The sequence below is a fragment of the Calliopsis andreniformis genome, chromosome 1 (assembly GCF_051401765.1).
Source record: "Calliopsis andreniformis isolate RMS-2024a chromosome 1, iyCalAndr_principal, whole genome shotgun sequence".
NCBI classification, from domain to species: Eukaryota; Metazoa; Arthropoda; class Insecta; order Hymenoptera; family Andrenidae; genus Calliopsis; species Calliopsis andreniformis.
This window is the reverse complement of record NC_135062.1, coordinates 11,363,387-11,387,397: the sequence shown is the minus strand read 5'-3', so window position 1 is coordinate 11,387,397 and position 24,011 is coordinate 11,363,387. Positions and strand designations below refer to the sequence as shown.

The 24,011-nt window shown below is 41.6% G+C and overlaps 1 protein-coding gene across 1 annotated transcript in view; it reads right to left on the bottom strand.

Moving 5' to 3' along the window:
• Positions 1-844: 844 nt before the first annotated feature.
• The window catches only part of LOC143179802 (agrin), a 399,531-nt gene continuing 376,364 nt past the window's right edge, over positions 845-24,011 (bottom strand). The window contains exons 10-28 of the mRNA XM_076379178.1: positions 21,558-21,655; positions 16,069-16,198; positions 15,678-15,911; positions 15,104-15,400; positions 14,434-14,583; positions 13,764-14,024; positions 13,362-13,508; positions 12,608-12,844; positions 7,538-7,732; positions 6,433-6,606; positions 5,484-5,823; positions 4,655-4,882; positions 3,538-4,142; positions 2,905-3,316; positions 2,569-2,822; positions 2,407-2,500; positions 2,112-2,219; positions 1,574-1,748; positions 845-1,211 (exon numbers count right to left, since the gene is read on the bottom strand). Coding sequence (XP_076235293.1) covers positions 954-1,211; positions 1,574-1,748; positions 2,112-2,219; positions 2,407-2,500; positions 2,569-2,822; positions 2,905-3,316; positions 3,538-4,142; positions 4,655-4,882; positions 5,484-5,823; positions 6,433-6,606; positions 7,538-7,732; positions 12,608-12,844; positions 13,362-13,508; positions 13,764-14,024; positions 14,434-14,583; positions 15,104-15,400; positions 15,678-15,911; positions 16,069-16,198; positions 21,558-21,655 — 4,397 coding nt within the window. The 3' untranslated portion in view covers positions 845-953. The remainder of the gene's footprint in view (positions 1,212-1,573; positions 1,749-2,111; positions 2,220-2,406; positions 2,501-2,568; positions 2,823-2,904; positions 3,317-3,537; positions 4,143-4,654; positions 4,883-5,483; positions 5,824-6,432; positions 6,607-7,537; positions 7,733-12,607; positions 12,845-13,361; positions 13,509-13,763; positions 14,025-14,433; positions 14,584-15,103; positions 15,401-15,677; positions 15,912-16,068; positions 16,199-21,557; positions 21,656-24,011) is intronic.

The following is a 24,011-nucleotide window of genomic DNA, read 5'->3' as shown; positions in this document are numbered from 1 at the left end:
CGGTGTGTCTGTTCCATACATTTCTGCTGGTGTGTGGTTTAGGTGTATGCGTGTACGCGTGTACTTTATTCATCTTTCTTATTTTTTTTTTTTGTTTGTTTCTTCTCTACTGGCATAAATCAACAAGTCCTTTAAAATACATTCCTCTATTTCTGTTAATCCACGATCGTTAAATCTCTCTACCGTAACACTCAAACATAACACCGAATTATCGCATTTTTCTTTTTCCCTAGTTCGCTTCTCTCTCGTCTTCCTCTCTCGTTCGTCCTCCCTCGTAGTCAGTCTTGGCATCGTAAAACATTTATAGGTGCTTCGATATATAATTAACTTACAGAGTAACGGCTAACGATTATCGATAAGTCCCTCCCCTCGAGTCTACTTGTATATCCCCCCCGCCCCACTTGTCACTCGTCACATCGACGTTAACATCCCCCCCCTCCCCCCTCCCGTTACACGTATACGCGTAGAATTCATACGTACATGTTATATTCATATGTATATTAATCTCGTCACCTTAAAAATATATTATTGTCCTTCGATGAGAACATAGCATTTAACGCGATACTCCTTAGCCCTCTAAGTCTGTCGGTTGACAAACGATCGCGACGACCTCCGTTTCTACGCTATTCGAACGAAAATAAATAGACGAGTCAGCCTGATATATTATTGGATCCACGTTTCATCTCTCCTCATGGCACGATCCTCTTCGACAGTTCCTCCTCCACTTTGGCAGGAATCACTTATTGTTCTCTAAGGTTTCGATATTCTCCCTCGCCATTTATTGAGGTACCCCGAGACAGTTCCATTTCTCGTGTACAGAATCATCTTCGAGGATTCTCTTCGCGGATGTATTTAGGCTGATGCTAACTCGTCGAGAGTGAACGTCTCGTCCAGTCGACGAGCGTGGCCAGAGGCGACGTCACGTTGACGATCGTCGGTCCAGGGGCTTGTTATCATACGTCGTTGTCGTGACAGTGCTCTATCTTCCGCCTGGCTAGCTGGATACGCCGTTTGTCGATGACGAAGTCCGTCACGCAGCCTTTGATCCCGCGGTGCCCTGGCTTGCCACCGATGAACAGTTTACCATTTGTGGTCAGCAGGGTGGTCTCTGTGGATATCTTGACTGGGGCGTAGTCGTCGATCTGGATCGTCAATACTCGTCGTCTTCTTGACGCTTTGATGTGGTGGAAGACGCCGTCGTCCACTCGTTCCTGGAAGACGCGATTTTGGAGTCTTGGAAGTTTTGTGGGTGCAAGTTAGATACTAGGAAATTGCTGGCATTACAGAGAGGAGTTCGTTTGGTGTACTGTCTAACTGTGAGTCTATTATTTGTATAAATGTTCGCAAACTTGGTGATTATAGTAATTAATAAGGTAGAATAGTATTAGTGTTCCAGTTGGTCCTATGATGAAGCTAGCTACAGTGTTGGTAATATTTACACTCAGAAATCTTAATGTAATGAATAGGAGTTTCTTTAATTTTTATAAGTTTGAGGGTGTGGTTTGTGGTTTAAGGGATCTCTAGCTTCTATTATTACTAGAAATGATTTGAAAATATAGAAATAGATACAAACCCTGCTTCTCAATGATATCTGCTCAGTCCCACTCCTATACGTGAGGACTACTTGGCCATTGTGCAGTGACAACGTAAGGTGTTCAACTTTCCCTCTCCCAACCCAGGCGATGAGACCCTCAGCATGCGTAGTTCTCAGTCTCAATTCGAATTTGTTCGACTGCTGACCTCTGCGCCTAAAACATGATCCTCTGTAGTGCCATTCCTCGCCACTGAATCTTTCAATATCGATCTACAGTGCCATAGGACAAGGACATTACACATTCAGGCAAGCATTACATCACAAAAGCAACATTTAGTCTTCGCTTGGAACCCTTCAAATCTGCTCTTTCTACCACGATGCTCGTGCTTCGTTTGGTATCCTCGAAGTAGCCTCAGTGAGGCATTTTTGGGAAGCATCGAGGGTTCAATTGTCAGGGTTGAAGGGTTTGCTCTAGACATCGCCTACTCCAATGAAATGGTGACGACACATGGACAAAGGGAACGCGTTAAGTCTCCCTCAAACGAGTACACCATAGCCATTCTGCCTAGAAACTTACTCCGTGTAATCGTAACTGTCGTATTCGTAGTCGACATCCTCCTCCAAGACGTAGTCGGAGTAGGACTCCTCAAAGTACTCGCCGAGGGTAGTGTTAGTCGAGTTAGTACTAGTTGGTGTTATACAATCAGAAGGTTAGTGATACTTTGTCAACGAGGATCTAGTTAGTCTACTGTTACTAATTGTTATTGGACAGCCTAACATGGTGCCCCTAAATTCGGAATACCTCGAGAGGTGTGCTGAAGTGATCTAAGAATATAAATAGTAGAAAGTTTCGAATTGTCTAATCGGTTTACCTTCTGCCATTGCGGTGTCTGAACTGTAGGAAATTGTCGCCTTTGAAACGCACTGGTCTTTCTGTCAGCTCAGTAGAGACCTCGTAACCCATGACTGAAAGAATCAAAAGCAATTAATAAGGCTACAAGACTTCAGAAAAAAGACTCAATTGAAGAACTCACAAAATTCGCAGTGGAGACCGTTGTAGCCATTAGCACATTTGCATAGGTAGCTATTGAGGAGAGGCAAACACACTCCTCCATTGTGACAGGGATTTTCGTTACTGGGACACGGTAGACCATCATAGATCTCAGTGTTGTATTGAGTAATGTTGACTGCCAGGTTCTGGTACGTCCTCCCATTTACCATCAGTCTTTGCACCGCGCCTACTAAGCCAGTCCAGGCTCCAGCGAGGCGATGAACTTCTCGCCAGTGTCTGAAATGACAAAGAAATTCAGATATTCCTGAAGCTGCATCCTAGGTACCTACTTAAATAATTCATCTATTTTCACACGTACTTCACACCACCGATGTAAAGCGGCATCTCCAGGTTCAGTTCTGTCAAAGGACTCCCAGACAATCCTCTGGCGACCGCCCCATCGTCCAACTGGAGGACACCCTCTCTGCCCAGTCTGCTAATTCTAACGCAATGCCAAGTGTCGAGCGTGACAGGATTCGGCGATGTAATATTAGCTATACCACTGCCAAGATTGAATCTGAATTCCAGCTTGCCGTGAACAAGGTTCAAGCTGATGAAATCTCCTCGACCATTGTTCAGCTGACCATTGTAGAGCAGGAGACCGTCGCTGGCATGTGTGAGGAACCATAGCTCGATGGAGAACGCTTTCGCCACTCCTTCTAAGCAAGGCAGCTCCAGGAAACCGTTTCCAGACATCTCTGGTATTAGCAACTCTGTTAGCTCAGCGTCCACTGCAAGTGAATTTAGTTCACAATTTTAGAAATGCATTGATTTCTGCTGTAATTTTATCTTACACATATTTACAATCTTTGGCACGAATTTTAATTAGTAACTCGACTTTATACATGATTCTATTAATGACCAAGGTTTCCAACAATACCAATGCAAATCTCTTTATAAAAATATTCTTTCGTTAGAATTCAGTGTTGAATAGGATGATAATTCTACTCACAAATCTCGCAGTGTTCTCCAGTCCTGCCAGGTGGACACTTGCAAACGTAACCACCTTGCGGCAGGATATCGCAGGTGGCTCCATGTTGACAAGGTTCACCTATACAGGGATCCAAGGATTTCTCACAGTTTCTCCCAGTGAACTGTGGTGGACAGATGCATCTGTAATCAGGTGGTTCGTACTTCTCCACAGCGTAATTCCCATGTTCATAATTGCTCTCGTAATCGATGTCGTAATCATAGTCGCATTTAGGGGTCGCGCAATGTTTCTTCGTGTTCTTCTTTGATCTTCGTTGATCAATCGAGGTGCAATGGGATCCCTTGCATCGTACAATATTCATGCCATTCTTGTTCCTTCCTTTTCCTCGTTTCTGAATCCTCCTGCACTCGCGACCGTTGCAGAGGTCTTCTTCGAAGATCGGCTGGCAGGTTGCACCGTTCTGGCAAGGCAGGTTGGCACACGCGTTTTCCCCGCATTCTTTCACGCGATAGGTTTCTAGAATATCTTTATTGTGACCTACGTGCAGGTCCACGGAGTTTCGATTGATCTTTAGTTTTCTTATGCAGCCCAGGAAACCGTGGTTCGTGCCAATATTGTCGTAGACTCTGAAAATATTTGAGAGTTAATGGATTCATATTTAAATTTTGAAGGTTTGAAATTTTCAAAACTTTGATAATTTAGAATTAGTTGTGTTCGTAGAATGTAAAGGAATATTTTCGGGTAGGTATTTAGTGAGAGAAGTGCCTTGTATAAAGGACTGTGTATTTTTCTACTAAATTGAGTAAAAATATCGTGAGAATTTAGAAAATAGGGAAGTCGATAATTTGAATATTTGAACATTTGAAATTTTTAAATATTTGAAAATTTGAATTTTTAAATATTTGAAAGTTTGAATTTTTAAATATTTGAAAATTTGAAGTTTTAAATATTTGAAAATTTGGAATTTTTAAATATTTGAAAATTTAATATTATATTGTAACGAACATTTTAGACATCAGAGGCCATCTCAGCGAACAAAAAATCGGAGGTTCCAAATTTTCAAATAAGAGTCCAAGTTACAATCTCACTGTAACGCAACAGCTACTTTAGTGTAAGAAATTTTCTGCAAGTTACTCACTTGGAGTAATTTGTGGGCATGTTTCCTATGAACGTGTCCTGATTCAAGTCCAGCGACTTGAGCATCCCCTGGCTCTGGCCAGCCACGTCTTCGCCATCGTTGAAAATTAGGACACCGTCCTTGTGGTACCTTTTCGCTGCGACACGATGGAACGTTTTCATGGTAACTCTCTCGGGAGAGGTTAAAACTACTGGACCGTTTCCCAAATTGTACCGAAACTGGACGTGTCTGTAAAAGGAATCACGAATGAAACAGTCAGTTCAGTCATATCAAATCTTTGTTCATAACTTTCCAATAAAGCGTTAAACAACCCATATTTATACTAACAAATATTTACACCTAAAATCTAGAACACCCTGTAGAAAGGTCTAACCAGAATGGTAGAACCTTGTTTATTGTTGAAAAATAGGACTAAAATTCGTGCTAGTATAGAGACTCTACTGTACCTAAATATTCAAACTAGAATAATTGTAAAGAATTATAGAACTACTCCCAGAAGGAGTAGAAGATTTTATCTTCCTCATTTTTTCCTATTTGGATATTCGATAAACCAAAATCGAGCCACCAAATCTTTTTCTTATCTGCATCCGTAGAATCTACCGACAGAATCTTGCATCCTAAATCTGGGATACCCTGTATATTCCCCTATTCCCCTAAATCTCCCTCGCTTCAACCATCCCTCCATCGGTACCTGCTTCAATCAATCACTCAATTTCTCTCTTGATAGTTCAATCTATCGTCACACTTCACCGTTTACTTGGCGACAGCCCGTGGCGGTTACGCTAATTCCTCGTCCTTAATGCTAGTCGACGAGATACCGTGTACATACCCGTCGACGATGGCTAACGAGACGAAATCCCCAGTCCCGTCGCTCTTCTGTTGGTTGTAAAGTATAATCCCGTTGTCGGCGTACGTCTTGAACTCGACCTCGACGCTAAACTTGTGGTAAGCCTTCAGCCTGTTCATCCTTACGTAGCTCTTCCCGTCGAACGATGGCACCTCGTAATCCCTTTTGTTGATCTCCTCGTCGCATAATAGACCAGTATAATTCGGCCTGCAGATGCAGACGAACGTCGCGCTGGGCAGATCGATGCACGTCGATGTCGCGTGACACGGGTACGATAGGCAGGCACGAAATTCTTCGGTCGGCGTGACCGGCACGTAATTAGCTGGAAACGGGTTAATTAGATTCGTTCCTTGCCTGTCGATAACAGTGCAACTAATATTTAATGCTCGATAAAGGGGGAAATGTTTTCTCAGTTTTTAACGCTGGAACCACTAATGTGTATCTATCTTTAACAATGTGCCACGGTTACAAATACCTGTAAATGTATGTAATATACAGAAATAACGTTTATTCGTATGTTTCTTTTGTGTTATTCAGCATTAACTGAGAAAAATATAGAGTTTGTACAGGATAAAAATGTGTTTAAGGAATAATCATATCAGTCATTTTAATAGGTCTAGTAGATCTAGTGTTAAAGCTGCTGATAGATATTGTGTGTGTGGAATTACGGGTGTTTACTGTGGTATTTTAGATTTTTGTATTTGGTCCTTCGTAAAATATTTGTTGTGTCATCATAATTAGAGAACGAGATATTTAAGTGGCCTTACTTAAGTGGATCACCCTGTATATCTAAACTGTGTATGTATTTTTGAAACTCTTATACCAAAACAATTAAAATTTAATTCACTAAAAAGATAGATGCTGTTTTTAATTATGGTTACATAAAACAGTAAAAAAGTACTCGAAATTGTGGCGTACTCCAATTTCTTACCAAAGCACTCCTGTCTATCGCTGGTTTCCGCATAACCATCTGCGCAAATGCATCCTCCATTCGAGCATTCGCTATTAGGGATTGTGCAGTCTTTATCATCGGTGCATAGGTCGCCAAGCAACGCAGTGACCACGCGAATAGTAGCTGGAGTTGGTCTATATGCAGCCGCCGCTCCTGTCGAACAGAGTAAAATTTGAATGGAACATTTCAATAAATTCGTATCCTAAGAAGCATTTCGCTTTTCAGAGGATAATATCAATCACGTATCGATATCATTAATTTTAGATTGATCCTGAATCAACAGCAAAGCGGATTTAGAGAGCCTGGTTCAAAGCAACAAATGTATGTGTACATATAGTTCGTTATCAGGAACCAATGTCGTCCTAAGCTATTAATTTTGTGATATTGATAATGTTATCACAAATGAATTGCGCAGTGGTAATTATTATAGAAGTTAAAACGAGAATACAAGCTACAAATTTTATCGAATCTTATGGTGATCTCATTTTGGGGTCCACATATGTAAAGGTTTATTATATATTTATTATAGTATTTTTAGATATAGGTATTATTATTTCTCGAAAATGCTCTCTTAATTTCCTTCCACAAAATGAGTGGCAACTCTAAAGGGAGTAAATTTTGTACACTTTTCTTAGGGTTTTTAAATTAATATTGAAAAGATTCAAGACTTGCACAGATTCTAATATTTCTCATTTATTATTCTCCAATTGAGCCACAGGGTTACAAGAACCTTCACGTTTCTCATCCCACGATTATCGTGACCATAAGATGCATAATTTATACATGCACCTCAGAGGCTGCATTTATCGATCGCAATTGTTTCTTGTTGCTGAAGTACCTCACTAAAAAGTTGCAAAATAAAATTGCTTCGACATTCAGAAAGCTACAGAATATACGACTAACTTCTCAATGTTGAAGTTTACACACAGGAAAGAGTAAAATAGAGTATACTATATCAGAGTTTCAACGAAACGTGTTTCAAATCGATTCCAGGGGCTCTGTTTGCTATCGCGCGAATAAGATCTAAGAATACCACGAAGATCCGCGAAAATGAATAGAATTGAAAGAGGGGCTTGGCTTTTACCGTGCTTTAAATTGTCTCTGTCGATCGTGATGGTTTCTTGATGCGCTCGATGGGTATAATAATAGCGTGGATCCGGTTCCGGCACCAACAGATGCCTGGTCGATTTCGATAGCGGCGAAATGGCAGCAGCTGGCTGGGTGTATTGCACTGCCGTGTACCTTTTCACGGGGAAGTCCGTGTTCACCATGGGGTCGTCTGAAAATTTCATGGATTTTCCATTGCAGGCGCGAAAGAATAGGCTTTGTTTCTTTTTTTTTTTCGCTTTTGACGAGCAACGAATTATAATAATATCGAAACTGTACACGTAGGAACTTCCTGCGAGCTTTTCCATTGATTTTCTTTCAGTGACTTCAGCTTAGGTGTAGAGTGGAAAATAAACTGACGTTACTATATTTTATATTTATATGTTCATAAAAGTAAGAATTATCTCGGTACTATTAAGTGTAATGGCGTAGTATTGATTCAAAAACAAAAAAGAAATACAATAGGAATACAATTTAGAGTCTGTTAGTTGAGGGGAGTTTAATCGAAAATCTATTAAATACTCGAGTAACCATTATAACACCTACTCTACAAAAACAGCAGTTGAAACTCTATCAAAACCCTGAAATACCTAAAATCTCAAATATCAAGAACAGTGACTCCAACACGAAACTTTACAGTCAAGTATCAGGGAACCCAACTCAAGTTTTATAAATTCCACAAAGACAAAATAGTTTCCATTTGCGTTAATCATCGTTGAAAACACGAGAGCCCATTTCGATGCCTTCCCTCGCGATCAATCAAACAAGAACCATCTTAATCACCAATGGAATCTCGACTGAATTCCATTCCTTACACAGCCCCAGCGCAGAGAATCGAACAGGCTCGAACAAACAGGTAGCCTCAGAGGGTGTGGGTTATCGGTGCGTCGCAATTTCTCTAAATAATGAGAATCGAAAAGCTAATTCTATCGGAGGCAGTAACGCGGCCCCGCTAACAGAAGTTGGAGACGGCTTGATGGGATTTTAATTACTTTCCAATTGCGCCGTTGCTTCCTATTATTTCACATCGACGACTTCCGGCTGCACGTTGCCTGTCCCTTCTTTTTTTTTGCCTCCCCACTCCTTCGTCTCGTGTTCGCGTATTTTTCAAGCAGCGTATAATCGAACTCGTTTGTCGACAGCGAGACAATCCGACAACGAGACTCTCCTCTTGTTCTCGTCCCTTTCTACCAGAAAGCATTTTCTGTTCCGGAAATCGTCGAGGAACGGGGTGAATGTGGACGAGGAGATGCCGAGGGCAGGCGGCGGGGGAGGGTAGATTTAGTCAATTTGAGAGTTGGACGATAGGAGAAAAGAGTCTGACGGGGAGCGCGAGTCGACATTTAGGGACCGAAGAGGATTCTTTCTGCGCGGCTCGGTCGATTGGCCTTTTCATCGGTCGGCTTTATCGACGTTACCGTTAACCGTTCGCTCGTTCCATTATTTCATCCCCTTTCCTGTTTATTTTACAAAGAGCCCCGTAGTAAGGGGGATTAGCCCCGTATTTATCTGCTGAAAGCCGTGGAGTTCGAACGGCAGTCGAGAGCTCAAACGCGAGCAACGATGTCCTGAAATGGCGTTCTTGTTTTACGTTTACTCTACTGCCTTTTTATCCCTGTTTCGGTCGCTGCTGATAGGCAGTTTCGACGGGGCGGATTTCTTAGAGACTACCTTGGCGGTGCAGAGCGTTTGAGAACAATTGTTGATTGGAATTCTGTTTGGGATTGAAAGTTTTCAAGGATTTTGAAGAACTGACTTATTGGTTTATGGTTCTCAGTTGTTAGATTAGTCTGTTTTAAAAACTGAGAGATTTATCAAATTATCTTGGAAGTTTATATTAAAGTGAGAGAAATATCGATGTTTGTGGAGAATAGTGTTGAACTTTAGAGGAATATAAATTTGAGTGTACAGAAGATTGAAAAGTAAATAAAAGATGTAGGAACATATCATACTGATTACTACTTAAAAGCACGACAACTTTCAACCTATAAGTTCAGTAAATTGATTTATCACGTCTATATTTCAGTCAAGAAAATTATATAAATATTAGTATTATATAACAATATTATTACTAGAAGTATGTCTGAATTCTGTACTATTTTTTCAAAGGTTCACTATGCAGTTTCTCTATTCTCAAAACTTTCAACAAACTTATTTTCCATTTTAATGTTACATCTCTTAACACTTTCTCCTCCATTAAACTTCCATTTTTTGCTTGCAATCTTTAATGCAAGCAAACTTTTTCATCAATTCTTCGTATCTACGATCCTCGAGAAGTAATAAATATTTTACAAGAATCTTGCAGAAAACCTTGCCCATTATTTAGAGACTCGAGAGTGACATCCATAAGGTTCCACGTTCTTTTTCTTCTAAGGTTTTCGTGCTCCGTGCGAAACGATTACAAGTAAAGACCGCGATGAAGAAACGTTAGAAGGTAGCAGGGTTCTTTGTGCAGCATGGTCTGTGGAAACATAGAGGTAGGGGATGATAGAAGGGTAGGTCCACTCCACGAGCCAAGAGTAATCTGATTTATGTTTGACTTCGTGGGACGAGTCCCAAAGAACTTTTTAAGAAATTGACTTTTAGGAACCTCGAGACGACGCAGTTGCGAGGGATGGGGACAGTCCACAGGCCTGAGCAATCGAAAATAAGGGGAGAAAGGTTAGGGGGACAGGCGGGCGATTTTAATAGATTCCGACGTTTCGTTCCGCGAACTTTGTCAGTGAATGTAGAATACTTTCGAAGGAACGTAGCTGCTGTCGAAGAGGTCTTTATCCTCGAGTTCCCTTTTCTTCTTGCTTTCAAGGTACAATCCAAGTCGACGACTCAATCGATCGCGTGTGAATTACGAATCTGCTGGGGTTCTGTAGAATGTGCATCTGCATGGCGCGGAGCATTGTGCTCTTCAGGATAGAAAAAAACGTGAAGAAGTAAATGAAATACTGAGAGTAATAAAAATGAATTTAAATTCAGGAAACGTAGCCTGAAAAGTTGCAAAGGGAAGCCAGGTGTATAATAAAAATTAGTCATAACTCCTTATTAGAATAAATAAAAATAATTCTTAATGATTCTTGGTTATGCAGTTTTCTACGTGTTATTTAATTTTAAGGAATATTTTTTTAGCACTTTTATGCTGAAATAAATTGTGAGGTTTTTACGACTAACTTACTTACGATGAGTTTTAAAATATCGATTTATTATTTCCTCGAAATATTAAGCCCTCAAATCTCCAAAAAGAAGAAACAAAAAAGCTTTCGATCGATAGGTTCGTTTCGAAGTCCACAGACATCGATCAGACGGCGCAAAGGGAATTGTTCGATTCGACGGATTTATCGCGGCTCTCGAGTCGTCGATCCTCCCTCTTGGAGGCGGGGATTTATGGCGGATAACGGTATCAAAAAGCAGTCGGTACAACGTTCGTTCGTTCGTTCGAGGAGGGCTTTAGCTGCCGCGGACTAATTTATTTTGACTCGATGGGCAGAGCGTGCTTAACGACTGAGGCACGAGGTTCGGTAACCGTTTCTTAAGGTGTTCCGATGTTAAGTTCCAGCGTATCTCACGGGGACCACTTAAGACGAGACTTTGGTCTCGGAAGTCGACGGTGATTTAGTTAAATCCACCCTTTGCTGCTTAGTTTCGCGAGTTAACGTCAGCAACTTTCCCAGAATTTACCTACGCGAGTGAGATAGCTCGTTCCGTGGTGGAAGCAAGGGAATTCCGCGAATTCGAGTTCGCATGGTCCAGTTGTAGATCCTTAACATCGCTAGAATCTCCTTTTCCGCGAGAGAAGAAATGCAAAATCCCTTTTCAACAATTCAGTAGTGTAAGTCAATAATATCGCAGACGATTATAAATTGTCGAGGCAGTTCGTTCACTTTGCTTCCTTTCTTGCTGAACCTTTTATCACATACATTGACAGTGATTTCACAGTTTGATAGACCACGAATGTTAATTAGAACGACGTTAGCGAAGAAAGCAAGCAAAGTAGCGGACAAGCGGTTCAGGTGCAAGGGGGTTATAAACATATATGTATACATGTTAGTAGAAACTTGATGAGTTTATTATCACGTTATGGATACAAAGGAACAGGTTGTTAGTTGTTAGTCCTAGTTTCGAGTCGCGAGACAGTTCTGTCTCCTAGGCAACAGCGATAACATCGTTAGTGGTTTATTAATCGTGTTCCTAGCCTCTCTACTGGCTCCTGCTGATCCTAGAACTTACAAACATTCGGTTCTTCCTGGCTCTAGATAACGCTTGACTCTAAGTACTCATCCTATGTCTACTGTCTACCTACTCTAGCATCTACGTCAACCCTCGAAATCGTTAAGACAGTATTTCCACATCTACCATATGCGTTCGCTGGTCACTTAGAAATTCGCTGCTCGTCAGTAGCAACACAAACATAACACCCATTATTCACATCTTAATAATAAGTCACTGAAAGCATAACTGAAACTAAAACTCCTTCCGTCGAATCAACCTGAAAATAATCCTTGAACCTAACGCTACTATGCTCGGGTCCACGAGTCGAGTCAGCAAGGAAAAACAAACTTTCTATATGTCTATCATATCACATTCAAGTGATACATTCAGGGACGAACCTGGGAAACTACTGAAATAAAATCAAATTTTCAAGAGCCATCCAAGTCTACATTTACCTTCCTTCTTCTACGTGCTTTCGTAACTTTCCCAGGTTCTGATCACAAACGAGAAGGTACTAGAACGTCGCATAAAATATTAATTTCCCGATACTCATACAGGAATCCCTAGAAACCATCAATTCGGTCTTGCCTTGCCTCGTCAAGTCCCTACATTTATTTGCATCTGCCGACTCGCCTCGTTGTCTCGACTATAGTCCTAACGCTCGTGAAGCGCCCTGGTCGCAGCAACGCTGACGAGCCTCAAAGTTCTACGCGCAGCGCGGCAGTGCTAGGATCCAATCGTGTCCAATAGTCGTGTCCAATGATTAAAAGCGTTCCCAGCTGTTCGTGAGCTTAATAACGCAGAATATAAAGCGGCCTGTATGGCGCGCGCTCAGTGAACCCACCTTTGCAGTGGCCGAAGGCCTGCGTGACCACGTCTGCCTGGTGACGACAAGCGTAGAGCCTTAGCTCGCATTCGTTGTCGTACGTCTGTCCGTCGCTACCGCAAACGGGCACCGACGGTATGTCCGATGGACAGGAGGACGGACAGACGCAGTGTGGGCCACTGATCTCTGAACAGTGGCCGCCAGAATAGCATTCCAGCTCGTTGCAGGAGGCCGGTATCGGCGGTGTCGTGTCCGCTGCAACCAGATCGAATGGCGATGTTAATATACATAGTCAGAGAGTCAGTTCGCAGGGTATTCAGAGTTAATGTTATCAGCCAGTTGTTAAATAAAAGGACTCAGATTTTAGAGTATTACTATTACAGTAGATTTTGAAGATTGTAATTTTATAGGAAATTTGTTGTCTAATTGTTTAGTGCTTTTGCAGAGTCTGTGGCTGTTGTTTATAGTATGTTAAAATAATTCTTTGGTGCAATTTTCGTATAATGGTGAGTTAGAGGAACATAAAAATAAATATAGACTTTTTATTTATGGCTGAATAACATTAGTTAAGAGATTATTTAATGTAAAGGAAGTTTGTTGATACAGTTCTGCTGGGAATATTTACTTGAGTTTAGTTAAGGGATATAGGTTCATTATCACCCTCAGGTTAGATCAAGGAATTTTCTAAGGATATTCTTGGTGAGCATTATAATTTGTTTTCCAATGTTTATAAATATGATAGACACAAAGTCAGTTTTGCTCCACGTGATACCTGAATAGCACCCAGTAGGAGTTAATATCTTGTTGTGATCGGTACAAATGGTGCACTTCTGTCCTCGGATATCCGGTTTGCAAACGCAGCGACCTGTCATTTGCTCGCAGTCCTCTCTAATGGATCCGAATAACGAGCAGCCGCACGCTGAAGCATCACGTCAAAGCAATTCGATCAATTTCGTGAACGATATTTACGCATTGACTAAATATAGCTAGTAAAATATTGAGTTAGTAATCTAGACAAAAGTATACTTATTAATCTCTGTAGTCAAGAAGTCACATTCTAGTTATTACTACTAACTGCTATAGAAAGATTAGGTAATTCATGTCTGCACTTTGAAGAGGAATATAAGTTGATTTTATGCAATAGGATGCACTTTGTAATTTGATTTATTCTTACGTATGCATCCTGGATGACCCTCGCTGATTTTAGGCAGTCCCCAATATCCTGGCATACATCTATCACATTTTAGGCCTCCAACGCCTGGCTTGCATTCGCACTGTCCAGTTTCTGGGTTGCAGGTGTCAGAAACGCTACCCAACCTGTTGCAATTACACATGCTTGGGCAGCCTGCACCATTAGGCCCTTGAGCTGCAGTTTTCCCATCCGGGCAGCAACCATGCCAGGTGTCTGAGCATTTCTGGACTTGGGTTCCTTGAGCTAATGATCGATAATTTATGTTTATTCCTTGTGTTCGTCAACAGTCTCCCGAATATCTCTAATATAGATATTCTAATATAAGTAACTTTATAGATATGTATGTACGTATACATGAAGAATAAGAAACCTCATTTTTCATAAAAGCTCCTATATTTTTAAAATAATTGAATCCAATATTATTTTTAGCATCATAGAATAGTTTTAATAGAAAAGATGGATAGCATAGAAATATTGTGTATGTCAATACTATTAGTTTTCAGTGTATTTCTAAATCTGTCTATCATAGGCTTCATTTATTCTATTGGTTCTATTGATTTATTTTCGTGAGTTTCTTCAGTATGGCAAAGGTAATAGAAATTTGTACACTTAATGGGTTTTAGAACAGGGCATAGAAATGACTCGAGCTGACCTTTTCTGCAGCATCGAGCAAGTCGTGTAGTTTGATGGCAATAGCTATTGCTAGGGCAGTCTCGTCGTTCTGGCCCATTACCACAATCGTATTCCTTCCCATTCTCGTCCACCAATGGAGGATCACCGTTGCAGGGTTTTACTTCCATACCTACGTAAAAGAAAAATTTTAATAAAATATTTCAGGTGAAATATACACATACCACGTCTTCAAACAGAATTATTTTACCATAATCCTAATTTTGCAAATGAGTATACAATCCTAATATATCTATTTAAATCTAAACATAGCAAAATAATGGATTCAATCTTTTAAGGTTTCACTTAGGCTTTAACAACACTTTGAAAATAAAATACACAGGTCTCTCAGCAGACAGTCCCCTATGATCAATTAAACAAAATTAAAGGTTCAAATATCCCCCAAGAAGTAGCGCCACCAAACTCCCAAGGCTCAACAAAAAATAGAACACAACGAAAGCACAGAAACAAAGCACCAGGAAACGATACACTATTATCGTCCTCAAAGTGTAGGGAAGCAGCTTGTCAAACAATTAGGCGAACAGCAGAGCAGATGGGCACGCTATGGGGACAATTAAACTAATTAAAAGTAAGTTTGTCACAGAAGCGATTAGCCAGTGAATCGACGCAAGTTTCCCCGGGTGGATGCGAACCTTGGCAAACGTCGAGGGGTCTAGGTCTCAGCTCCTGCTGCCTGTGGCAGGCCTCCATTTTCATAGCGCAGAGGGAGGGGTAGGTCTTCAGGTCGCTGCCACATACGAGACGCATGTTTTCCTGGGAGATGGAGGCGCAGTCGAACTTGCAGCTACACCTCGGGTAGTTATCAGGGCCTAGCTCGCAGGTCGCCTCGAAATCGCAGTTGATGTTCTTGCAGTCCTCGCGAGCCGCTGTGCTGGTCACGTCCACTGCTGTAGTGGCCAATCGAACTACCGCGGGTGTTGACATCGTGGCTATCGGAGGGGTTAAGGGACGTTCGAAGCGGTTAGTGAGTGTTAGACGCGGTGCTAGGTAGTTAAGTCGTTAGATCGTGGTTTCAGAAGACAATTTTAACAGTGACTGAACAGACAATTAGAAGCGTTTTTAGTACATCTTAACAGGCAACTAGTTTCTTTTCGTTCAAACCGTGAATTTTGATTTGAAGAATCTTTAGCCCACTTGGGTTCCTTTTACCAATGTTTCATGATCTCAGAAGGCTACTTTCAGTTTGCAAAGAAATTATTCACGTACTTAATGCTGCTACAGCAAATCGTTCGCCACAGTCGCCATAAAATATCACGTGGAGGACTGGTAATTTAGGGTCTCTCCCACAGGCTGCCTTCTGTAGCTCACATTCAGATGGGTACGTCTTCGCATCGCTGCCACACACGGGCTCCCTGTTCTCTTCGGGACACTCTTTAGGGCACACGCAAACGCCTGCCATGCAGTGGGCCCCGTGATCGCATTCGACGCGCGCGCAAAGTTCTGAAAGAGAATTGTTTTCTTTCTTTTCAGGGTTTCGAATTATTGCGACTGCAGGGATTTTTCTGCCATCATAAATATTAAACTGATAGATTTCTTATCGTTTTAACATGAGTATGGTGAATAAGTGGGAGGAAATTTATGGAATTGTATGGCTCACCGCAGTCACCGATGTAGCTGACATTGATGTGGGTTTTAGAACTGCAGGAGGCTACCTTCAGGGCACATTCGTTGGCATAGGTTTTTCCATCAGAGCCACACACTTTTTCGGCATCTGCAGGCTCTTTTCCCTGAAATAAGAAGCATAGAGTGAAAACAGTGTAGTTCTATGTACGTTAATTAATTTGTGGTCGTGAGTATTTTCATATTCTTTATGAAAAAGCAGTTTGCTATTAGTAGATATTTATTTAAGTTTCTAATCGTCCTAATTTAATTACACAACTTGAAGAGGTAAATTTACATTATAGCTTCAAATAACTTTTTCGTAAATTTTTGTTTCTTTTACACATTTTATGAATTTCCGAAGTGCCCGAAAACTCGATCAGACTTCTGAACAGAAAAAGTCAAAGTACTATAATTAAAATTAATTTATTCCTTAATCTGCCTTGGCAATTATTATCAAAATTCTTATTAAAACTAATTTTCTTAGGAATGTAGGTTTCTATACCTGCCAAGCGTCTCATTTCCAATTCAGTTATTAAAAAAACTGCCAATTCTCAACCTAGAAATAGCAGCAGTATTTTCCAGTCGCCTCGATTCACCACTCACCCCTTAGTAACAAAAAAGTCACAAGACAAAAACAAGAACTATTACCCCTAAACCCGCGTCAAGCATCACTTTTTGCCTCCCCTTGTACGCACCGTGCCCCGAATTTTTTCCACCCTCTAAATCATCCCACAGGCTCGTGCCGCGAGGAGGCTCACGAAGGGGAAGAGCAGAAAAACACGGGGCAGCACGCGTTTCGCACTTGTTGCGCGTGGAAAGGCGCAGCTGGGGGTGCGATCCTGACGTACGCTGGCGTCGCGACGCCGAGGGGATGGGCAAGCGGGCACGGTGGCGAGAAAATAATGCGCGAAAGAGCAAAGCTTAATTAGCCCGTCACGGTATCCAGCTGCGCCGTTGTTTGCTTATTTCACGCGTTCCACCCGCTCGTCGGTCAGCGTTTAGCCCCCGAGCATTATTCCTCCGCTTCGATGCGCGTACCTGCCTCGGTGTGCTGTGAACGCGGTCACGTGGCGGCGTTGTCGAATTCTGTGTGCGTGAAGCGACGGACAGAGGCGAAATCTCGTCGGTTGTAATTGAAATTCAAGGCTTAGGTATTTGTGGAGTTACTGTCTCTGAAGGTAATGAGCACGCGGCTGCATCAAGTGCGTTGGAACGCTTGTGGCGGTTTGATTGAAGAATAAGTACTGTTTGCCGCGTGGGAGGGATCGCTGGGAAATGAGCGGCTTTTGGGAATTGACATGCCTGTGTGATGCTTTGATGCTTTCGCGTTTAGAGATACTAGTGCTGAAAGGTAACAGTAGGTCCTCTAAAGTGGATATTTAGAGTATGGAATTGCTTTCAGAAATTCAATTTTCTTCATATAGTTTATGGTTGTATCTTTTAAATGAAGGGAAATTCGTTGTTTAAAGTGTACTGAAAGTTTCAAATGTGATGTTCAGGTCGTTTAGGTTTATTTAATCTTCAAATTTCTCTATGTATAAATAGTACATACGTCTGATAACTATTGTAGAATTATCAAGAAGTGATAGTCTTGGGACTTCATGTAAGTCTCCTTTAATTTGAAGTATTAGAGAAATATAATTAAGATTATAGAGAATCTCTATATCTATACAATGTTTAATACTTTGACTAATCTCTAAAATAAATAACTAAAATTTAGGTAACGTAAATAGTGAACATACAACGACAAAATGCCACACGTAAGTTTAAATATTACTCTCTATTAAAATGTTAGTGGTAGTTCGAATAATACTCTCAAAATCCTCCTAGACCTCTAAAAGCTCACTTTAAACTCACTCCTCTCTTTGAAGATCCTCTGTAACTTCTCACTCTAGAACCTCTCTAAAGTTTGGTTAAATAGTTGGTCCTCAAATTGAAGCATGTATACACATGGCAACATACTCTTGTAGTTAGCTTCCAACAGGTATCCTCTCCCTCTAAAGACTTTAGTCACGTAACTTTTCTAATCGCAATTCAGAACAATCCTGAACATCTGATACTCTAGAAGTCCCAAGCAGGATTCATACACATATTTATTAATTACATACATAGGTTCAGATATTTATTGTTTCACTCCTGTTTCATGAACCTTATTGACTTTATACCATTGGTACAAACTGAAGTAACAAAAAGCTCTAGAAGATAACAGCTCTTAGATGAGTTCTAATTAGAACCTTCTAGCATCTTAGTACGCACTCTCTCTCTTATCGTAATTTAGGAGGTAATTATGAGAGAAATCGACGAGACTATAAGGAAGGCTGGAACGTGACGATATTCCTCGTTTGCAGTTCAAACAATGCCTCGAGCCCTCATCTCTTTCACCATCCTCTGATTCAGTTCTTCCAGCTCTACCTTCTCTTGAAAGTCCTTTCGTCCTCGTCTTCGGTGCTCACGAAATGCTGACGCGATCGAATCCAGGGGAATATCGTGCGTTCATGCGAGAAAGATCTAATACCGCGTTTAAAATGAAAACTTGTATTAAAAATTATGCTGATGCACCACAATCGCTTCACGTTAGAAAAAGATACTATTTTCGAATTTAGATGTAAATTAAAATTGACGAAGTATTGATTTTCGAAAGGAATCAATTTTCTCAGATTTCTTAAATCTAGGACTTGCTATTGCTTTTTTTTCGAGCGTTGAGAAATTGGAAAAATAATTTTTCTAAAGTAGTAGTGCTTCAATGAAACCTTAAATATATTTTGATTAATTTTATGGATCTACAATCTCGAAGAACATTACTAAGTCATCAACTTACTATATTTCCTCTTTTATGCAATTCCCTCGTCAAGACTTCAAAAGCCAATTCCTCAAAGAAAAGTACCTAAATTCATCATAAAAAATGCACCCACCTTCTCCAGAGAACTTATCTTCATCAATTATTCTACTGTCCTATAAATGCTACCTTCTTTCAAGTCCTCTTATTTCCCCTATTCTTCAAGCAACCCTCAAATTCCCATTCCTTACTACGATCCCTTTCCACTAGATCCAACCAAATTTTTGCCAGGTCTATCCCATCAGACCACCCCAAAAACACATTCCACTTATCCCAGTCCAACCGTGGCAGCGTCTTCCGCTTAGAAACCGAGCTTAATAAGGCTCACAGCTTTCAAACAGAGTCAGCCGAACAACCAAGCAAATCTCCCACTAAATGTCTATCTCGCGAGACGACGGTACGTGCCGTGGAGCGAAGAAGGTCGTTAGGGTTGATGGTCTCGCGTCGGGCCACCCCCATAACCGTCTCCTAACGTGGACGTCGTTGAATTTCGGATAGCTGCTGGGCCCGAGACGTGCGGCGCGGCCACGTCCAACCGCTTTTCCTTTGGACGCTTGTTAAAAAAGGAAGCATGCACCAAGGGCAGTTACACGAACGACCAGGAACAAGGTCCAGACCGTGGAGGAGACCGCTGGAATTGTTGGTGGTTTTGTCAGCAGGACGTTCCACGAATCCGTGAATTTCAGAAGCGAGTCGCTCGGGCTCGCGCTTCGCCACGACGAGCTCTCGCCCTGGATAACGATATCTCTTGGAGGGCCATGACGTGCTCTCCATTGCCAACGAATATTTGTCCTTCAGGGGGGGAATTTTGTTTCAGGGCTTTTTGTTTCAGGGAGAACGCGGGTTACTCGCGATAAAGCTGAGTTCTTCTTTCCGCGTTTCGTGATACCTGGGTACCATTATTCGTTTTTCATGAGAAGTCACCTGGAATCGATTGGGAGCAATGCTTTCCAGGGGACTTCTCGTGGGACATGAGTAGTATATAGGGATCTCGAGGTTCTATAAGGATTCACCAAGAATAGTTCATCTTTTTTGTGGGGATTTTTTGAAGAAGATAATCATGAAGATAATGAGATACTAAATGGTAGAACACAAATTTCACTATATCTCGTAAACAAGGTCAAATAGGACACATGCCTATATGAACTTTTTTCATTATTTGTAGATTCTGAATCAGCCTCTGAAGTATTGTCCACTTATTACAGGACAGCCTGTATATACCTAGTATTTTTCTAATTATCTACAGTAGATGAGATCCATTTGCAATAGTACAGGCTGTATACAAAGAAATTCTATCTTATGAATTTTTCTGTCATTTATAAGTATTCAGGTTTAATAGAGCACTTGTTCAAAAGAGGGACACAAGTATTTTAAAATTGAAAGAGAAGTCGAAGATGGTTATAGGATCGCCTGTAATGAAAGGGGAGCACGAACCAGTTAGTATGAAAAGATGATCGGTATCGACTAAACTGAACGCGGTTGAGTATATGGGCCGCGTAACGCTACGTAATTCTGGCGCAAATGCGAAATACCGTGCACGTAGAGCGTACCTTGGCTCAGGAGAGTACACATACGCGGTGGTACATCCATCATCGCATGAATATTTTACTTTGGCCACACTAACGAACGAGGCTTAACGCAACGATTGGCTGTGAGCACGTAAATGCAAAGAGATCGGCCCGTTTGACGGTTCATTATGTTTAACGTTCGTCATTTGACTCTCTGGACTGTTTAATAGAACTTTGATGGATAAATTGATTTTTCGCGGAGACCTTTATATCGTGTTTTGAAGAATTGTATACCTGTGATCGGTGTAGAATCAATGATGTTATTTTCTGAGAGAAAATGTTGATGAAATCAATGCAACTGGTTTCCTTGAAAAGTTGAAGATAAATTTTATACTTGATGAGACAGTGGACTTTGTATTTCACTTGGATGAACTCTGGTTATTCTGCTTTCATTGGTCGAGTGGACAATGTTGGCCGACAAATGGGATGAAAATTAACATCGCGAACGGATTCACGCAATGGAAAATCAGAGTTGGCTAACCGCGATTCTGGCGATGCGTTTCAATTCGATTTTATAAGGATTAACTCAATTATCTGAATGCAATTTGGGAATTAATTTACCGAGTGTAGTCGCGTTTTAGCGCATGGTTTAAGTGGATTTCACGAGTAAGCAGCTTTCTCTTTAAAGAATTTCGTGCTAATTCTCTTCCTTTGTGTCTTATAAACCCGCTATTATGATCTCGCATAAACAAATTCATATTTAAATTAAAGTAATCCACACTGTGGATGATAAAAGCTGTAATACAAATTGGCTTCGTGCTTTTCAGAGCCTAAGCTGCATGATAGAAACCTAAGATCTTTTATTGAAATATTCAGTTTTGTTAAACTAATAGTCTGATCAAGTGTGAACCGCAACAAAGCTTATTTTCAAGAGGATTATTTCTTGTACTCTTTTTACTTGTCTTGTTTTTTTCTAGAAAACACTTACTTCGTTAATCCAAAAACTTAGAATCTCAGATCCTTAACATCTTCAAGTTCCTTCTCAATTTAAAATTTCAAGTTACTCTTAATTTCAATATTGAAATTCCTCTAAATCTCCACAAAACACCCTCACCTCCTTCCCCAGAAACATTCACTTACCGAACTCTCGCACTTTTTGGGACACACGCACTTGGCCTCCCCGCTGCTGTCGCTCTCGCATTCAGCGTAGTAGTCGCACTTCTTGTTCTCGCATCCATCTGCAAGCAAAGACCCAGCGATCACCAATTAACGACCGTTCCTTTACCCCTTATCGCTGCTCCCCTGAAACGCGATCCCCGAGACAATCTATCTCCCCGTAATTGCCCTGGAAGGCAAAAAGACTGGCGCTGCCTGGCCAGCCATTCGTCATCGAGGCCGAGAAGGCTCGTCTGAAATCCCAGATCCCGCGATACCCTGCACGCCTGCCCCATCCCCTGCTAATTCACCTCAACCAGGGTGAATTGTTTCGGGTAGCGCGCGCCACCTCCGGTTTCCATGATTCCGCGCATCGACGCCGCGAGAAGTCGAACCTGGCTCTGTTGCAATAGCCCTCTGGCCCACTTTCAGCCCAGGCGTTAACAAGTCATCCCACCTCAGAAATATTTGCATAGCCGCGTCTGTTTCGAGGGAAATTACAGTCGAACCTCGATAATTCCAATGGCAAGGGAAGATCTGAAATCTTCGAGTTATAGAGGCTTTCACTCATCGAAGTTTTTGAGTATGAAAGGTTTAAGGTAGTCGAGAGCAGGGTGTTTTAGTAAGACTGTCCTCAGTGGTTGTTATCTTATGTTTTCCAGCGTTCATTTGTTCCTCAAATTAGGACACATAGCTACAAGTTCGAGTTACAAAGGCAGTGACAATAAAAGCTTGACTTATACAGGTAACTTCGACTTGCTCAAAAACTGCACCTAAATATATAGTAAATAATTCGAGTTAAAGTAAATTTCATATCGATTTTGTGTTTCCTCATCACAGCAGAAAGGAACGAACAAAATTTTCGTCTTCTATCATTTTTCGAGCTAAAGAGGTTCGACTGTATCTCGCGAGTCCGGGGGGTCGCCAGTGCCGACTGAATCCCTGGAATCCAGACTGGGAACAAAGGCACCTCTGTAGGGGGTGAAAGACGAGGAGGCATAGCCTGGGGATGGAGGGAGGAAGAAAATACAAATGGGGGTGGGTTAGTCGCCATTGAGGCAGGATTTGCAGTCGAGAAGTTATCTTTAGAATTCATTGAAATCCGAGAGGGGCGTCGGCTTATCCCCACCTCTCTGGAGCAACGTGTCGATGATGCTGCTACAGCGGAGGGTAACAAGCCCAAGGGGTTGGGGTGATTCGGGGACGGGGCTGGGAGAGTACCTTCTGGCTTTCCACGCTCGCGAGGGGATCCTGCGATCGGTACACACCGAGTCGAACCCCGCAGGGGGAAGGGGCGAGGCTGCATGCATATGCAACGTGCATGCCGCGGGGTAACAACTCATACAATTTCAGCGAGGGGCGAAGTCGTCCGCGGCGTGATATGCATGGAACCGAATTCCGGTACGTTTCAGAAGTTTCACGCGATTTTAAGCCATGCAAATTATCTCGGGAGCCAGGGGGTGGGGGAAGGGCGATTGCACCGTACGATACACGATGGGCTCCTTTGATGGGACCGGGGATTGGGCGTCTAGGAGGTGTTGCAAGGAAGGGGGATTGACTGCTTAAGTTGCGGTTCAGTTGCTGCTTTCTTGGCGGAGGTGTCCGGTTACGGTTACATTGATCGGGTTTGCATGCGAAATTAATTGCGAGGGGGTGGAAAACTCTCTTCGGGACTTTAGAAATCAACATTAATAAGGTATTTGGGTATTTGAAAATATGAGGGTTTGAGTATTTGAAGGTTGCAGACTTTTGATATCTGGAGGATGTTGAACTTGTATGTTTCAGTGGTGAATATTTGGGAATTTGAAGTATTGCATACATGAGGATTTTGCAATAACAGGTGTTCAGTATTTGCAGGTTTGAAAATTTGAATATTTTAAGATTTTATAATTCCACAGTTTGAGGATTTTTGAATTTGAATATTGGAGAAGTTGAATATTTGAAAATTTGAAATCATGCATTTTAACTGATTCAAGAATCCATCACCACGAACGTGATAAAGCTATGCATACCTAATATTAAAAACTCACAAGTCTAGTGATTGATAGTCAGTGGATCATTTAAACGAGGTTTCTTCCTTGGCATGGACAACGATAACCTCCTTTTTTTCGCCTCATCCTCTTTTTCCCTGCAGCGTTACTGGGTTAAAGGATTTTTCGATAAAGATGCAAATTCCGTTAATGAAGAATTCTTAAGGTACAAAGGTCCATCGCCGATCACTATGCAAATACGATTATGATATCGTGGGAGGGTGGGAAGGGTCAAAGGATCCCAGTGTATTGTATGCAAATTATGCGGTGTGCACCGAATGCGCGTCGAATCATCGTCTCCTTCGTTTCCGCGAAATTTCGAGTGGCTACAGCCTTCTCTCGATATAACGAGCTCAGGCCAACCGGAATCGATCATCCTTCGATTTCTTCCCCTATCCCATTTCATTAA